This window comes from Apodemus sylvaticus, chromosome 10 (assembly GCF_947179515.1).
Source record: "Apodemus sylvaticus chromosome 10, mApoSyl1.1, whole genome shotgun sequence".
NCBI classification, from domain to species: domain Eukaryota; kingdom Metazoa; phylum Chordata; class Mammalia; order Rodentia; family Muridae; genus Apodemus; species Apodemus sylvaticus.
The window spans coordinates 1,658,268-1,675,300 of record NC_067481.1 but is presented as its reverse complement, the minus strand read 5'-3'; the positions used below and the strand labels follow the sequence as shown (position 1 = coordinate 1,675,300).

The following is a 17,033-nucleotide window of genomic DNA, read 5'->3' as shown; positions in this document are numbered from 1 at the left end:
GCAATAGGGTGATGGGCCGGCAACAGCGGCAAAGCGCTCCGCCGGCCCCCGCGCAAGCGCGGTCGTTGACCCTGGCGGAGGGCGCCTCAGGCGGGGTTACTACCGGTCATCGTGGCCCAGCTTTCTCGGACACCCACCCTCTGTGGCCGCCTTGGAGACCGGGATGCGGGCAGGGACGGGAGCAGTGGGCAGGATAGGGAACACTGACGGGCGCGTGCCGCGGTCTCCCGAGTCCGCTCAGTGTCCAGGCGCGGCCATCTGGCGAGCGGGATACCACCCCTCCCCCGCCTGGTGGGAACAAAGCAGCTGCTGCGCGCCTCTATGAGTTGCTAGTTTCCGGGACCCTTTCCCTCCCTCCCTTTAAATGCCTCCTTTGAAAGAGTTATCGAATTTGGGGGCGGGGGATGACAAAACTCACCGACCAAAAAGACACAAGACTGCTCAGGGTTGGGCCCCTTGAGTGCCCAAGAGGGGTTGCTTTCTTCCCTTCTGCCCTTCCACTACAGGCCCTGGCCACTAAGACTAACCCCCTTATGGGGAATGGCTTTGTGTGTGTGTGTGTGTGTGTGTGTGTGTGTGTGTGTGTGTGTGTGTGTTTGGGGGTAGTGTCAGTGGTCCTTGACTGCATGTCTGTAGCGAAAGCCATGCCCTTTCTTGTCCACCCAGGCAGCAGTCTAAGCAGAGACCCTGCAGGGCAGCCTATAGGACTGGCAGGTGTACACTGCCCACGTGCTGGCTTGTCCCCAAGCTCTCCCATTAGAGCCCCTATGCCTTTAGGGCCCATTCCATGGCCTTCTGATGGTATCTTTTGCTGTACTGTGTATTCTATGGAGGTGGGGGTGCAGGACCAGGTTTGTTACCTGCACTGTCCCCATTCGAAGGTCTTCACTTTGGTGTTCATTGTGGGTGTCTTTGGGTTTCAGGGACAGCCTAGGAGAATGCACATGCTAGCCAGAGCTGGCCCACCCCACCTCCTGGTGCCTGGAGATAATACCATGTTTGCCTTCTTACTGGCCAGGCTGCTGGCCGACCATAAGTGGTCAGCAGAGCTCTGTCCTCTGCAGCTACCAGGGTCTCAGGTGGAGGGGCTGTAACCCAGGATAGCAGGCTGGGATGCAGAGTGTGGGCCTGTGCAGAGGATGCTAGGTCAGAGCAGACTTCTCTGCTCAGCTTTTCACCCACAGAAGTTGCAGGGTTACATCTCAGAAACATGTGACCTCACCAGCAAAGAAAGCGGACTGCCGGATGTGGACATGGGAAAGCCACATCAGGATGGCCTGCCATTGCCCCTGCTGGTCCTGAAAGTGTGAAAGCACTGTGGACCTAGGCAGGCTGGCTACTGTGAAGGCATCCTGCGGCTCTTTCTTTGCATATGCACCTTGAGAGCAGCCTGCTGCAGAGCAGCAAGAGTCATCTGCAGATGTCTGCTACCTAGGCCTGAGGTTTTCAACGGGCATCCAAAACCACATGACAGCGTGGGCTTTCCTGTGATGGTTGTCTGGCCCACACATGTGAGCCAGCCAGCCAGGAATCACTGTCAGGATTTTACACAGATGCAAAATGAAGCTGGGAGGGTCACATGATCAGTCAGGGACGCGCAGCAACCTGGACCTGGGAGCTGCGTCCATCCCTGCAGCCCTGTGTCTGACGCCCAGCACGGCTAAGACCATGGCCCTCGCTAAGTTGTGCCATGGGCAGGAAATGGTCAGGCAGGTCTTAGGATGAGGTTTCCAGTAGGTAGATAAGTGTGTTCCCAAGATGGGGCCTCTCGGCAGATGAGTGCATTCTCCAGATAGGGCGTCCCGGCCAGGCTCCTGCTCCTCAGAGACCTCACACTGTGCTTCTTGGGGACATACTTACTTTGCAGGTGGCCACTCTGTTCTGCCCACCAGGTTCTAGAGGACAGAACAGGGTCACTGGCAGGGCCAGTGCACAGTGGTTGTGGGTGGTAACAGGCAGGGGACTGAGGCCAGCCCAGGCTCCAGCGTGCATTTCCCAAGTAGGACAAGATAGACAACTTCACAGGCCAAGCAGATGGAGGAGGCTTTAATTGCTCTTTAGCATCAGAAAGGCCATCATTTGGAGGGCTGTCCCATGCTCACAGCCCACCTGTATACCACAAGTATACTGACTCTCAATTTGTACAAGCACAGGCCCCACGTGCCAAGGTGGAGGCCCCTGTGCGTCCCTGCAGGAGGCTCAGATTTAGTCCTTGAGGTTGTAGTTGCGGATCCTAGGGTGCCGCTGCTGCTGGCAATTTGCAGGTTTAGCTGGGTGAGCCTTGCTGGGTCTGGGGTGTGTGGCTTTTGGCTGAGCTTCCATCTTTAGCCCTTTGACCGCAAAGGCTTTCTGTATGGGGACAGGGCTCCGGGTGACCTTCTGTATGGGGACAGGGTTCCGGGTGACCTTTTGGAAACAGCTGGATCCTGGAGGTGCTGGACACTCTACAGGCAGGAAGTAGAAGATGTAGGTTAGGAACACGGGATGTAGCTGGGTGTGCTCAGAGTTGGTTATGTCATAATCGACAGCCTGGAGAGACTCAGGTCCTCCATAGTGACCTAGCCCTAGCCAGGGGCAACAACTGTGTTGGGTCTTGACTAGGGTGCAAGAGCTCTGTGTGGGCATGGGCTTTCAAGGATCCTGAGCCTGCCTCTCCCCTAGCACACAGAAATCTGGGCTCTGGAAACAAAAGAAAGCAAAAACCAAAACACCCTGAGCTGCTGTGACCATGTCCTAAGGGCATGGGGACAGGTGGCCCCTACCCCACTCAAGCCAGACCGCCCCATTGAGAGTTTCGTCCCTCGTCCTGTCCCCAGGGCCTGAGTGTACGGGGAGTGTTTGTGAACGTTCCTGACCACTCACATCCCTGACAGAGACAGGCCAAGGACGCTCTGGCAAGCTGGACTCCACACAGGCCCAGGTTAAAGCCTAGAGCAGCCCTGCCGGGGTCCACTGGGGCCATGGTCTGAGTGATCATTTTATTGCCTCTGTGGCTGTGGCTGTGGCTGCTGCTAGAACCCAGACTTAACGTGTCTGGTGGTAAGCCACGGCTAGCTTTTGTAGATGACCATCTTCATCTTTTCAGTCTTTCGAGTCTTTCTGTCCTTTGAGTCTTTGACACTAAAAATGTATCTTTTCTAAAACCGTTTTACCTCCCTCGGATACACAGACAGACCTGCCCTTCTTCCATGGCAGCCCGGCCTAGCAGACAGGAAGCTTCTGGATTACCGGGAACTCACTATAAACTGCTTGAAATTAGAGACACGCCTGCCTCTGCCTCCCGAGTGCAGGGGTGAGGAGCATGCAGCCCCATGCACTCTAGTGTCTTGGGGACAGAGATCCACTGCTTGCCAGCCTTAACTCTTATGTGCATGAGGCAACCTGGGAGGGGATATGCATGTCTGTCTGTCCAGGGTTGTCCACCTCTCTGTGACTCCCATGGACCTGGAACATGCTGAACGGGCACTGACTAGGGTAAGAGTCAGCACAGCTCGGAGTGCCAGCCTGACCCCACTGCCGTGGGCATGGAGCCCGGGTGCCGGGTGCTGCACGGGCCTGCCCTGCTGCCTGCTCCCGTCCCGTGCTTATTTCTATTCCGCTATCCTGAGACACTGTTGAGTCTTTTAAGAGACTTTGGTGTCTGTCTCTTTTAAGTCAGGATCTTGCTTTGTAATCCAGGCTGGCGTCAAACTCATGGCAATCCTACTGCTTCAGCCTTGTGAGAACTGGGGTTACAAGCATGTGATACTATGTCCAGCTTTCTGAGGAAACTTTGAGAACCAGCGAGCCCATTAGGGCCACTTCTGCTCTAGCTCCTGCTGAGCAGGCTCTGCTGTCTGACTCAGGAGCTGTCTGGGATCCTTAGGACTCCTGCTAGCTGTGTCTGGTTCTCCAAACCCAGAATACCCTTCTCTCACACAGATGTTCCCACCACATCTCTCTCCCAGACACCAGCTACCATAACACATGGCTCTAACCCCTCTAAGTCTTCCAGAAGTCATCGTGAAGGGGCAGGACTCACAGAAAGGGCTTCATGCTAGATCCTCTCGCTGCCTACTGGCACAGGCAGGAACAAGGGCCAAGGAAGGAACTGGCCTGATCCAAACTGTGGTCATAGTGGAGCTGTCCATGACGCACCCAGTGTCAGACAAGTCGCTTCTAACTGGCATCAAGAGCTAGACACATTTGCTTGAACTGTTCCTGCGTAGGTCTGGTTAGAGGAGGAATGGGACACTCTGCTTTGTGGCCTTTGGTCTCTGCTCCTGGCCTCTCTTTAGACACTCTTCCTTGTTGGGGGAAGGAGGTGCATGGCCCAGCTCCCAGGTCTTCGGGGTAGGGGGCCCCAGCCCACTGCTCTGAAACTGGGAGGCATGACACTGGGATCCGAAGCCATCTGGGGCCTGAGTCCCTGCACTAGAGGTTTGGGCCCCAGGAGTGCCCACCTGAGGACCAATGGGCATAAACCCCACTCTTCCTCTCTGGGTCTCGGCTTTGTCACCTGGGCTCTTGAGTCATAGGCACTAGGGAGAAGGCAGGATAAACAGCTGTCTTAGCTATTGCCAGCCAAATACTCCTGAATATCAGCCTCCTCCTCCTCCTCCTCCTCCTCCTCCTCCTCCTCCTCCTCCTCCTCCGGTCTGCCTCTGCCCAGCACTTGACTCGTGGAAAGATATTTGAGTCCCTGTGCCTCTTAATTGAAGAGGCACTGGAGCCTTATGGGTCCACGTGTGGGGTTATGCAGAGCCATGGCATGTCTTCACTGACCCTGGAGTCTGCGGAGGAGAGCTGACGGTTTGGAGATGGGCTTGGCTCTCATCCACACTGAAGTGTCTGTCAAGGGTAATGCTTTCTGAGCCTCCCCTGGCTTGCCCCTGAAATTCCCAGGTCCAGGAGTCACCTTCAGAGCTATTGTCCCAGATGCTTGGCTCCAGGATATGGTGTGACCTCCCAGCCCCATGGATGCCCTGATGTGGCTTTGTAAAGGACTGGACTCAGTGAGGTCTCCAGAAGCTGCCTTGGAGCTGGGGAGGGCTTGTCCTGGGCCCTGGCTACAGCTCAAGGCTCAGTTCACACTGTGGCCCTGGGCACAGCTGTCAAGACCTTCCTATCTCAGGCTTGTCTGTTCCAGCCAGTCCTGCCTTTGGGGGTCAACCAGCCTTCACTGAGACCTCTTTGTCCCCGCGGGATCTTGTGTGCACCTCAGTTTTCTTGGCATTTACCCTGAGTTCCTTTTTCCAGCATGCTTATCAATTAGGTCGTATTACACTTCTGGCCCTTCAAACTCTCCAAGGCTCTCAGAGTCCAGGCTGTCAGTGTGGCCTGCATGGTGAACACCATTTGGCTTCCTCAGCCCTCCTGTCCACATGCAGTGGTGGTATGACATCCTCATTCCTGTACCACCCCCCCCCCACCCCGCCTCGTGCCTTTCCCTAAAGGAGCCTTTAACCTCAGGTAATTAGGTGCTACCTAACTCCTCACCATCACCTTGGGGAACCCAGCTGCCTGGCTCCACTCACAGGCCTATCGGAGACCATGTTCTCTAGAGTTGTGCTACAGCAGAAAAGGGGCCTTGACAAGTGTCCACTGCCATGGGGTGCAGAGAGGGAGCCCTCGGTGGTGGTTCCCACCATCCCTCCTGTAGATGACTTTGGCAGGTGTGGACACTGGACCTGTCTCTTTCTGGCTGTCCTGCCTACATGGAGCTATCTGTAGAGGGAGCAGACGGAGAGGCTGTGTCCAACAGGTACTTGCCTGTGCAGCTACGTGGCCTTACTCTAATTCTGCCTCTGGCAGGGGTGAGGGAAGGGAGGAGACAGGGGCAGGGGCAGGGGTGATAGCTGCAGGAGGAGCTGCACTGTGAGGTAGCCTCAGAACTGGCTTGCCTCTGGATACATTCTCAGGAAGACATAGACAGTAGCATGGGCAGAAGGTGAGAGAGGCGGGTGGTCCAGGGATGTGACGGGAGTCTCACGCTGTTTGGGAAGCCGTGAGGTTGTTTCAGGTTCAGGAGCCGCACTGTCCCTGTTCTCCACACGTAGAGTCCTGAGTGTGTTTAGATGGTGTGTGGCTCTGTCAGATGCTCTTTAGGGGTGGCCACATTGTGTTTGGCTAGCTTCTAGATAAAGTCATGCCAGGGGCTTTTGCAGGGTCTGCCGGCCAACCTGAGGCTGCAGTCATGCTCCTGAGCATCCTAAGCTGTCAGACCCTGACTGGCAGAGCAGTTGAGGCTGGTGACGAGCTGTCAGGCCCTCCCTGAGGGCTGCACTGTGGGTAGCCAGCCCTCATTATCTGCATCTTGTCTCACTGTGCCACCTTAGCCGCTCCCTGCTTCCCTGGCCCCGGACAGCTGAGTGAGGCAATGTTCCCTACATCTACCAGTGTGGCCTGGGGAGAGAGGCTGCTGGCCACGCTGACACAGGCTGCCCAGCTTGCTCAAGACATCACGGGCGGCTGGCCAGGTCAAAGGCCTCCTCTGAAATCATTCTCTGGAGGTTTGGCCCATGACCCTTTGGACCCCATGAGCTGCTTTCTGTGCCCCCAGGAAGCAGAGGCAGAGGATGGCATGCCCGCAGCACATGCAGGAAGGGTGCACTCACCCAGGCGTGGGATGGGTCTGAGGCCAGGGCCAGAGGCACAGGCGGCGCTCCAGAGCCTGGAGGAGCCACACAGCTCAGCACAGTGCCTTGGCCACCTGTCAGTCTCAGTGGCAGCACTCTCTCTGTGAAGGATGGGGGACCTGCACCCCGAGACTGGAGGGTGGGGAGGAACTCCAGGAAGATGCGCAGGCTAGCTTCACCCCACTAAAGCTCAGCACCTCTTGGGTCAACGGGATCAGGCTCAGGACAAAAGGTCTTGCTGGGCTAGGAGAAGGGTACTTGGGTTGGATGAGGATAGACATTAGCCAGTGCTATGCTCCTCTCGGTTAGGGATGCAGGATCAGTACTACAGAATGCGGTGCCAGTGTGCACATTGCAGTGAGGCTCCTCCTGGGAGCAGTGCATGTGGGGCTCAGGGCTGAAGGCTGCCCCACTTCTCAGTTGCCTTCAGTTCCCTCCACATCACTGAGTGCTCATGACAGATGTTTCCAAGACAGGCAGGAAAGCTACAGGGCGTCACTCACTGCAAGGAGAGGGGAGACTTTGGGATTCACAGCCTGAGCCATTGTGTCAATCATGGACAGGAGTTAACATCAGCGTATGCACAGGTGTTCCTGGGTGGCCTGGCCTTCCATCCCACTCTTCCCCTTGAGTTCTGTCTGTCCATACTGGCTTAGGAACACACAATGCTCCCATGCCCTCTGTGCTTCAGGCCGGAGGCCATTGTCCGCAGGAGGTCACAGACCAGCCACTCTGCTGGTAATCAGGGGCTCTCTGGTCACTAGGGCACTTGTGGGTTGTGACACCTGCTGGAGTTCCAGGTATCTGACACCTCTACCCGCATCCCACTACAGGCAGCTACACTGGTCCTGTCATATGAGGGGTCCCCAGGTATTCATGAGGGGGTTCAGCCCCACATACAGAGTGACATGAACTTTGCAAATTTATAAATTTATCACCCTCAGTGATAGAATAAAGTATCCTATTAGCCTGTTAATTGGCTTTCCATTTTAGACAAAAGTCGGCAGTACCATGGTGCACATTCCCAGAGAACGCTGTTTCTCCCGAGTGTCCAGCCAGTCTCTTACCTCCAGTTCTCAATGTCAGGCCTGACGGGCCATGGCCTTTGCCCTACTAGACTGACTCTGAAGTTTAATTGGGAAGGCCGCATTTCCTAATCCTGAGCTTGAATGGAACGTCTTATTGAGGAGCTGCTGCCAGGGTACCCAGAAACTGTGGCCTGAGAGCGAGCCCTGTCTCCTTGGCTGTGAGGAAGTCAGGAGGCAAGCAGGTGCCTGATGTGTGGAGGGCTCAGGCACACACATGCCAAAGATCGGCTGCTGCAGGCCCCAGGGCACACAGTCCACAAGGATGAAGACAGCACTGTTCCCCTGGGCTCAGACTCCGCCCAAACGCTTCTGTAGCTTTGTTCTGAATTGTAAACACAACTTTCCAGGTACTGTAGGTATACAGCCCAGGTTCTTAAATGTGAAGGGAGGTGGTGGTGCACGCCTGTAATCCGAGCACTCTGGGAGGCAAAGGCAGGCGAATTTCTGAGTTCGAGGCCAGCCTGGTCTACAAGAGTGAGTTCCAGGACAGCCAGGGCTATACAGAGAAACCCTGTCTCGGAAAAAAAACCCAAATCCAAACAAAACAAAACAAAACAAAACAAAAAAAGTGAAGGAAGAATTCTGGCTTGTGTTTTTTGGTTTGCTTGCTTGTTTTGAGACAGGGTCTCTCTGTGAAGGCCTGGCTACCCTGGAACTCCCTGTGCAGACCAGGCTGTTGTTGAGAGTGCTGGGACAAAAGGCGTGGCCACTAGGGGATTCTAGCTCTATATAAGGGCTTACACCTAGACCCTCTAGTAGGAACCTTTAAAGTAGGGAGAGGCCAGGTGTGGTGGGCACACCTTTAATCTCAGCACTGGGAGTTCCTGGCCTGCCAGAGTTACAGGGTGAGACCCTGTTTTAAAAGGGGAGGGAGGGGGGAGAGGGAGAGAGAGAGAGAGAGAGAGAGAGAGAGAGAGAGAGAGAGAGAGAGAGAGAGAGAGAGAGAGAGTTTAGGAAATAGTCAGGTCCTATCTTCTCCAAATTATCCATAAGACTAGAAAAACTCTGAGAGCCAGCCTGATGGCCGACACCTGTGCTCTAGAACGTGGGAGGCAGGAGCAGTAGATCCTGAGTGCAGGGTCAGCATGGGTTACACAGTGAGGCCTTATCTCAAAAATCCAAAAACTGGCCGGGCGGTGGTGGCACACTCCTGTAATCCCAGCACGTGGGAGGCAGAGGCAGGCGGATTTCTGAGTTCGAGGCCAGCCTGGTCTACAAAGTGAGTTCCAGGACAGCCAGGGCTACACAGAGAAACCCAGTCTCGAAAAAACCAAAAAAAAAAAAAAAAAAAAAAAAAAAAAAAAATTCCAAAAACTGACAGCACTGGTGGGCTTTGGTTCCAGTAAAAGCAGGTGGACCTCTGTGAGCCAGCTTGGTCTACAGAGTGAGTTCCAGGATAGCCAGGACTACGCAGAGAAACCCTGTCTCAAAATAAATGGATTTTGGAAAATGGCTCAGTAGGTGAAAGTGCTTGCTATACAAACTTGCAACCTGAGGTAATCCCAAGAGCCCCATGAGGTGACTGTCCTCTGACTTCTATGTAGGTGAGTGGTATGTACATGCACTGCCCCAGACACACACACACACCAAGCCATAAAAGAAATACAGGTAGTAAGCTGGGTGGTGGTGGTGGAGGCACACACCTGTAATCCCAGCACTCTGGGATGCAGAGGCAGGCGGATTTCTGAGTTCGAGGCTAGCCTGGTCTACAGAGTGAGTTCCAGGGCAGCCAGGGCTACACAGAGAAACCCTGTCTTAAAAAACCAAACCAAACAAACAAACAACAAAACAAAAACAGGTAAAACAAAACAAATCAGTACCAAGCACATGGCCTCAATGTCACGCTCACGGCCGCCCCTCACGACTGGCCCCACACCAGGTCTGCCGCTGTTTCTCCGTGCTCACTCCAGCAGAGATAAAGTGCTGGGCAAGGCGTGAGGCCTGTCTGTGACGGCACATCTCTATAAATCAGGGATATAAAGTACTTTTTTTACAGTTCTGGGGACAGAACTCAAGGCTTCGTGTATGCTAAGCACACACTCCAGCCCCGAGCTCCAGTCCCTGCTAGAAATGCTTAGCTTGATAAAGGCCCCATTGAGAAGCACAGTAATCATCGCATTTAGAAACTTCAGCCTAATCCCCTCCGATTTCGGAAGGATACAAGACAACTCCTGTCACTACTCCTGTTGCCATGGTGCTAGGAGGCGCAGCCAAGTCTTTAAGAAACGGGATAGGAGTGCATGGAAGAGAAGGAAAGAAGGAAGGCAGCATCTGCTCAGCAGGAGAAAGGCTCAGAGCTGGGCTGCAGTGCGCAGGTCTGCTCACGAGCTCAGAAAGGCACAGCTCCTCCTACACTCCCCGCCCCTTCTGAAGCAGCTGTAATAGCCTCACTTTAGGAACAACAGGACTGAAGTAGCCTGCCACCACCTCGCAATAAAGCCTTGCTGGCAGTGCCCCAAGAGCAGTGCCTGGACCTGGATGGGAACACACCCTGGGGCCAGATACCTGCTCAGCAATCCAGAAAGTCAATTGCTTTGTACCCTGGTTTTTTTGTTTTTTCTTTAAATTAGGTCCTGTTTTTTCACACTGCATCTCCACAGCAGACTTTCACTCAAGCTATGGGGGTTGGGGAGGGGGTCAGTTTCTCCCACTGGCTCTGTCCCCTGGGTTCTACTACATTCCCATGATGCTGGAGCTCCTGGCCTGCTTGTCAGCAATAATGACCTCCCTTGGTGTCCCTAAATGCCACAGATGAGAACAATTAAGAAGCCTCCAGGGGCTTGATGAAAATTATAAGTATCCTTCAAGGCTCTCAAGTGGCTTCCAAACAACACACTCAGCAAGACAAGGCATTTCCTACATGGTCTTGGCTTGATTTTGTCTGTGATGGACAAGGAGAAAGAATGTGGTATTATTGTGTATGTGTGTGTGAGTGTGTGTGAGTGTGTGTGTGTGTGTGTGCCACAGCATGCACTTTGGAAGCTACAGGGCAACTTGTGGAAGTTATCTCCTTGCACAGAGTGGGTTCCTGGATGGAGCTCAAGTTGTCAGGCTCAGAGGCAAGTGCCCTGACGCGGCAAGCCACCTCTCAGGCCGCTTAAACCATTTTTATTAAGGAGTAATTTACATACAATAGAGTGCAGCTTTCTAGAACTTTCTAGCAATTTATCTATTTTGTAAAGTATCTGCCCAAATATTTCAATAATTTTTGTTTTTTGCTTTTTTTTTTTCTTGAATCCAAGTTTCATGCATCCCAGGGTGGCCTCCCACTTGTGACTTTGAACTTCTGAACCTCCTGCCTTTGTTGGGAATACAGGTGTACCCTATCATTTTGCCTTTATGTAACACCAGGGATTGAACCCAGGGCCTTGGGAATGCTAGGGCAGGCAGGCATCATACCAACTGAGCTATTTATCCCAAGCCCTAAGATGTCAGTTCAGATGGTCTGGATATGAGTTTTTAATATGTTCTTGTTTGCCTGTTTTGAGAAAGGATCTCACTGTGTAGACAAAGCTGGCCTCTAATTTGTGATCCTCCTGCCTCAGCCTCTTGAGTGCTGGGCTTATAAGTGTATGCTGCCAGGTCTGCTTTGCAGTGTTGGGGTTAAACTGGGGTCTCCAGGTGGAAGTAAGGCTCACAGCACTTGTTGCTTCTGCACAGGGCCCGGGTTCAACGCCACACACTCATCACTGGCCCATCAAACCATCCGTAACTCCAGTTCAGGGGGGTCCAATGCCCTCTTCTGACTTTGGAAAGCACTAGGCACACATGCTGTACACATTCATAATGACAAAACACTCTTACGACGCATGAAATAAATAAGTAAAAAGTAAATAAACTGGGACCTTCAAACAATATAAGATGAATAGTCTGTCACAGAGCTTCACGCTAACATTTCTGGGTTTGTGTTGTCATTGTTTTGAGGTAGGGTCTCTCTATGTAGCTCTGGCTGCCTGGAAAACTCTACGCAGATCAGTGTGGCCTCAATCTAAGAGATCTTTTTGCCTTGCTTACCAAGTACTGGAGTTAAAGGTGTGTGCTACAGTGTCTGGCCTTGTGTGTTCGTGTGCGTGTGTGTATGCTCGCGCACTTGGCCATGTTCCTGGGGGCAGACCCTGTGAGACTGAAATAAAGAGTGTCTCCTGATAGGTGTAGTGGTACTGAGGAGACTGAGGAGGGCCGAGAGTGCTTTCTCTTTATAATCTTCTTGTCCCGTTTTGCTTTGCTGTGTTGTAGGATCACCAACGTAGACAAGAGGACAGATATGGGCATCAGACTCTCTCCAAAGGTGGAAGCTACAGGTTCTTCATCGGTGCTTTCTTGACTTGCTAAATTGCTTGGTTTTGAGACGGGATCTCACTCTTTTGTTCAAGCTGGCCTGAAACTCACTGTGTTGTCCAGGATGGCTTAGACCTAATGTAAACCTACTGTCTAGTCTCCTAAATGCTAAGATTACAGGTATGAGCAGCTAGATCTTGCTTGAATTAATTTTTTCTTTAATTAATTAAAATGTAAACATTTTTAAAATGTAATGTGTATTTGCATCAGTTTAAGTGCATCACGTGCATGCAGATGCCTGTGGAGGCCAGAGGGGGCTGTGGCTCCTGGAACTAGAATTCATTATTACAGGCAGTTGTGAGCTGACAGACATAGGTGCTGGAAACCCAATCTAGACCCTCTGCAAGAACAGTAAGTGCTCTTAACCACTGAGCTGTCCGTCCAGCTCCTGTATCTCAATGGTCAGGTTAACACCGTCATTGTCACCACTATTATTGTATGGGTGTGTGTATGAGTGTATGTGTGTGCGCGCGAGTACACAAACATGGCCACTAGAGGACGTTCAGGAGTCATTCGTTTCTTTCTCTCTCCCTTCCCTTCTTTCCTCTATCCCTTCCTCCCTTCCTTCCTTCTTTCCTTCCTTTCAAGACAGGGTTTCTCTGTGTAGCCCTGGCTGTTCTGGAATTCACTCTGTAGACCAAGCTGGCCTTGAACTCAAGAGAGCTGCCTGCCTCTGCCTCCCTACTCCTGGAAATAGGAGTCATACCACCATGCCCGGCAAGTTGGTTATTTCTCGATACTGTGGGTTCAGGCCGTCAGCCTCATATGGCAAGCACTTTTAATTGCTGTCCCATCTTGAAGGTCTAAATTGTGCTTTTTGGACAGGGGCTAACTATGTAATCCCTGAGTACCAGAATTACAGCATGTACTACCATGGCCCCATTGATTTTTGTTTGTTGTTTGTTTGAGACAGTCTCAGTCTGTAACTTTAGCTGGCCTGGAATCAGCTCTGTAGACCCGAGCTGGCACCCAACTCACAGAGATCCATTTGCCTCTGCCTTCCAAGTGCTGGGATTAAAGTTGTAGGTTACCATACCAGAAGCCTTTGTGACTGTGTGTGTGCGCCGCGCGCGTGCGTGCGTGTGTGTGTGTGTGTGTGTGTGTGTGTGTGTAAGAGATGGGGGGGTCCCAAACAGGATTTCTCTATGTATCCCTGGCTGTCCTGTCCTGAAACTTGCTCTGTAGATCACCTCAGAGATCCACTTGCCTCTGCCACCTGAGTGCTGGGATTAAAGGCCTGAGACATAGCTGTCTGGCTCTATCCTTTTTAAAAAGTTAAACCACCATGAAAACATTTAAAATAAGCCTAGTGTGGTGGCACATTCTTTTAATCCCAGCACAAGTCAGAGGCAGAAGGATTTCTATGAGTTCCAGAAAAGCAATAAATAAATAAATAAATAAATAAAATAAAATAAAATAAAATAAAGAAAGAAAGAAAGAAAGAAGGAAGGAAGGAAGGAAGGAAGGAAAAACGTGTTTAAGTTAAAAACTGAGAGGCTGGGTATGGCGGCTCATACCGTAATTTCAATTCCTGAGAGGCAGAGATGCAGGAGGATTGCAAGTTCAAATTCAAGCTAAAAGAAAAGAAAGAGGCAATATGGTTGGGGCAGGGGAGAGTACTTGTGCTGAAAAGATTCTCACCTTTAGTCTGATTCACTCAGTACTGGCTGGAGTGTGACTAAATGGGTGCAGGGTCACTGTAACACAAACCTCTATACTACACGTGGCCTCTAGATGATGTTACAACTCCCGCCCAGCGCCCTGTGGGCCTGAGAGGAAGACACACATATGTTCATGGACCTTAAATATTTTCTTTGACTTTGGGATGTCTGAGCATCACCTCCATCAGAAAGGTAGCTGAGGCCGGGCAGTGGTGGCGCACGCCTTTAGTTCCAGCACTTGGGAGGCAGAGGCAGGCAGATTTCTGAGTTCGAGGCCAGCCTGGTCTACAAAGTGAGTTCCAGGACAGCCAGGGCTACACAGAAAAACCCTGTCTGGAAAAAAAAACTAAGAGAGAGAGAGAGAGAGAGAAAGGGAGAAGGGTAGCTGAGACCTCAGGACTGAATGAGGTAGAGTAATGTCGGGTCTCTTCAGGAACTCTTACCGCCTTTTTACAAAGGCTTTGCTTCCATGCACTCACTCACATGTTCAACTCAATTGAGAAGATTCTGCCTTTGGCCTCTTGGTAAGCTTTACAGGTAAAATGTGTGTAGGGCCCAGTGCTAAATGCTGGGGTTGCCACGGATGCTGCACACTAGCTCGCCCACACATCCTGTGGCACTGTGATTTATGGTTAACGCGTCCTTTGGTCTTTGTACCTACTTCCTGGCACACAATTGCTAAAATCATAGTGGAGTCATGCCTTAATATCTACCAAGGTTCGGCTCCAGGCCACCTGCTCCCCAACACTAGAATATGCCCCAAGTCCTCATACGAAATGCCTCAGTGTTTACATGGAAGTTTTGAAAGATGGCACTATGTCACCTCCTGATTCCATATAACTTAACGTATAATATAAACGCTCACCCTGTAAGCAACTGCTATACTATATTGTTGGGGATGACAAAATAAAGTATGTACATGTTTAATACAAATCCAGCTTTCAAAAGCATATTCAACCCACTCTGGTTGAAATCGGGCATGCAGATTAGCTTTATCTTCTGCTTGCTTGGCTTTTTCCTGTTGGCAAAGCAACATCATCTACTGGACTCTGGACAACACTTATTCAATAGAATAGTACAAATGGAAAGACTGCATTAAGACAATATTATGTATGATATACAGCCTGAAGACAAAGCCAGTGACATTATAGCTGGGCGCAGTGACTCACATCTGTTCATCTATTCGTGCTACGGTACCTTGGAGGCCGAGACAGGAAGGCTGCGGCCCAAGTTGGATTGCAGGCCTTTGCCACAAGACTCAGCTAAAAAGGTTGCTTCAAGTTAACTTTCCTTGCTGGAGATGTTGCTCTCTGGTAGAGGACTTGCCTACAGAGTCCTGACCCTGTGCCGAGTCCTGACCCTGGGCTCAGTCCTCTCGGCACAGCAAAATTATGGAACCAAATAAAGTTAATTTCTTTGTAAGGTTGGAACTGGCAGCTAGAACAATAGAAAAATAACCGATTAGGCAACACTGGCTAACTTTATAGGCTATTTTGTGAGAGGATTGGCGTGGAGAGAACTCTGCTATCTTGCCAGCTGAAGTGGCCTGGTTGGGATTTGGCAGTTGTCTCTCTGGGTCTGATTTCTGGAAGGTGAGGGGAACAGCTTGGCTTTAAGTTGGACAGGGACAGCGATTCTCTGTTGACATCTAGCCTGATCTGCCGCTGGACCCCACCAGTGTCCTGCTATTCCTGCATACTTGTTCTCCCAGCAACTCCTGGCCTTCCTGACAGAGCTGGGGCCATTTCCTCTGTTTCTTGGCTATCACTTTTGTGCACCTTGTGTCCCCTCTAGAGAGCTTGTTTCTATGTGATGTGCCTGCGTTATTGTAGACATAACCATGTGCATGCTGTGCACTTTTGTAGAGTCACACCTGGGATGCTGTGTCCTGCCGCAGAGATATTTCCATGCAGAAACACTCCTTGTTGGGACTTAATCCTTGCACAGAAAAAACTAACCTAAAGTAGCTGTGTTAACTGGTCAGTTGTATTTCTGTTGCTGGATTCTTGGCTTTCTTAATTGATTTTTAGACTTTTTTTTTTTAGATGGGGGGGGGGTGTCTCATGGCTGTAGTGACATACTCCTGTAATCTCAGCATCTTGATGTGGAGGTAGGAGGATGAGTTCAAGGTCACACATGAAGAGCGTGGTGTCACCCTGAGCTGTCTTCTATCCTGTCTTCATAAAGAAAAGAGAGCAACGGGGCTGCAGAGGGAGGCCTGGCTGCTCCTCAGAGGACCTGGGTTCCATCTCCAGTACCCACATGGCAGCTCACAACCGTCTGTGACTCTAGTCCCAGAGGAGGCAGCAGTCTCTTCAGGCCTCAGACATACATGTAGGCAGAACATTCATGTATACAGAACACATGTGCTTCCTGCGCTGGTCTCGAACTCCCAGGTTCCACTGATCTTCCACCCTAGTCTGTGGAGTAACATGTTACTATACACAGTCTACAGTTACTATACATAGTCTATAGGTATATGTCACTGCCTTGTTGTTGTGTGAGCTCCTGGGGACAGGATATAGATCAAATTTAGCTTTTATTCCAAGTCAGATAACAGAATGTTTAGACTGTGTAAAATATACTTTATTTTGTGAAGCTAGAGATTGAACTAAATTACACCTGCCAGGTGAGACCTATTTAAAAAAAATGGTGAGGGTGATTCCATACAGGGTTTATTTGTGCGGTGAGGGTGGGATGGGGTGGGGAATTGTCCTTGAATTCCGACATCACCTGCCTCTACTCCACCCCACCCCCACAGCCCCCCCATGCCATGCTGGGCTTAAAGGCCTGTGTTAAAGTTTTTTGATTTTGTTTTTTGAAATAAAGGTCTCACATAGCCTAGGTTGAATCACTGATTTTCTTGCCCTTGGCCCTGACCTGCTAAGACACAGACCTACGCCATTGTGCGTCTTTATGCTGTGTTGGGTACAGAGACTCACCTATGCCTCCTGAGTGGGACTACAGGTGTGCGACACCACTGCCCGGCTCTTATCTTCTTTTTTCAAATACAATGTGCTAGTTTTTCTTTAATAGCATTAAGGTTTTTTTTTTTTTAATCTCCGTTTAAAAAATGTATTTTATTAGAGTGAGTGTGAATGTGTGTGAGAGTATGACGTAAATGGAGAGGCCAGGCACAGGACTGGAGATGGCTTGGAGGCCAGGAGATAGCTTTATGGAGTCAGTCCCTTCCCTGTCTGTGGGTGACAGGGACCCAGCTCAGAGCACCAGGTGTGTCTGGCAACCACAGACACATATGCACTCCAGACAAGTCAGAGCTGCAAAGTGACCCTTATCGTAGCAACCAAACAAGCAGTGCTCATGGAGGA

At 51.1% G+C, this 17,033-nt stretch overlaps 1 protein-coding gene across 3 annotated transcripts in view; it reads right to left on the bottom strand.

The window, feature by feature from the left end:
• Positions 1 to 2,031: 2,031 nt before the first annotated feature.
• Positions 2,032 to 17,033, bottom strand: part of Ccdc57 (coiled-coil domain containing 57) — a 91,192-nt gene continuing 76,190 nt past the window's right edge. For all 3 annotated transcript variants that reach the window (XM_052195879.1, XM_052195877.1, XM_052195878.1), the window contains one exon: positions 2,032 to 2,444. In XM_052195879.1, coding sequence (XP_052051839.1) covers positions 2,206 to 2,444 — 239 coding nt within the window. In that variant the 3' untranslated portion in view covers positions 2,032 to 2,205. The remainder of the gene's footprint in view (positions 2,445 to 17,033) is intronic.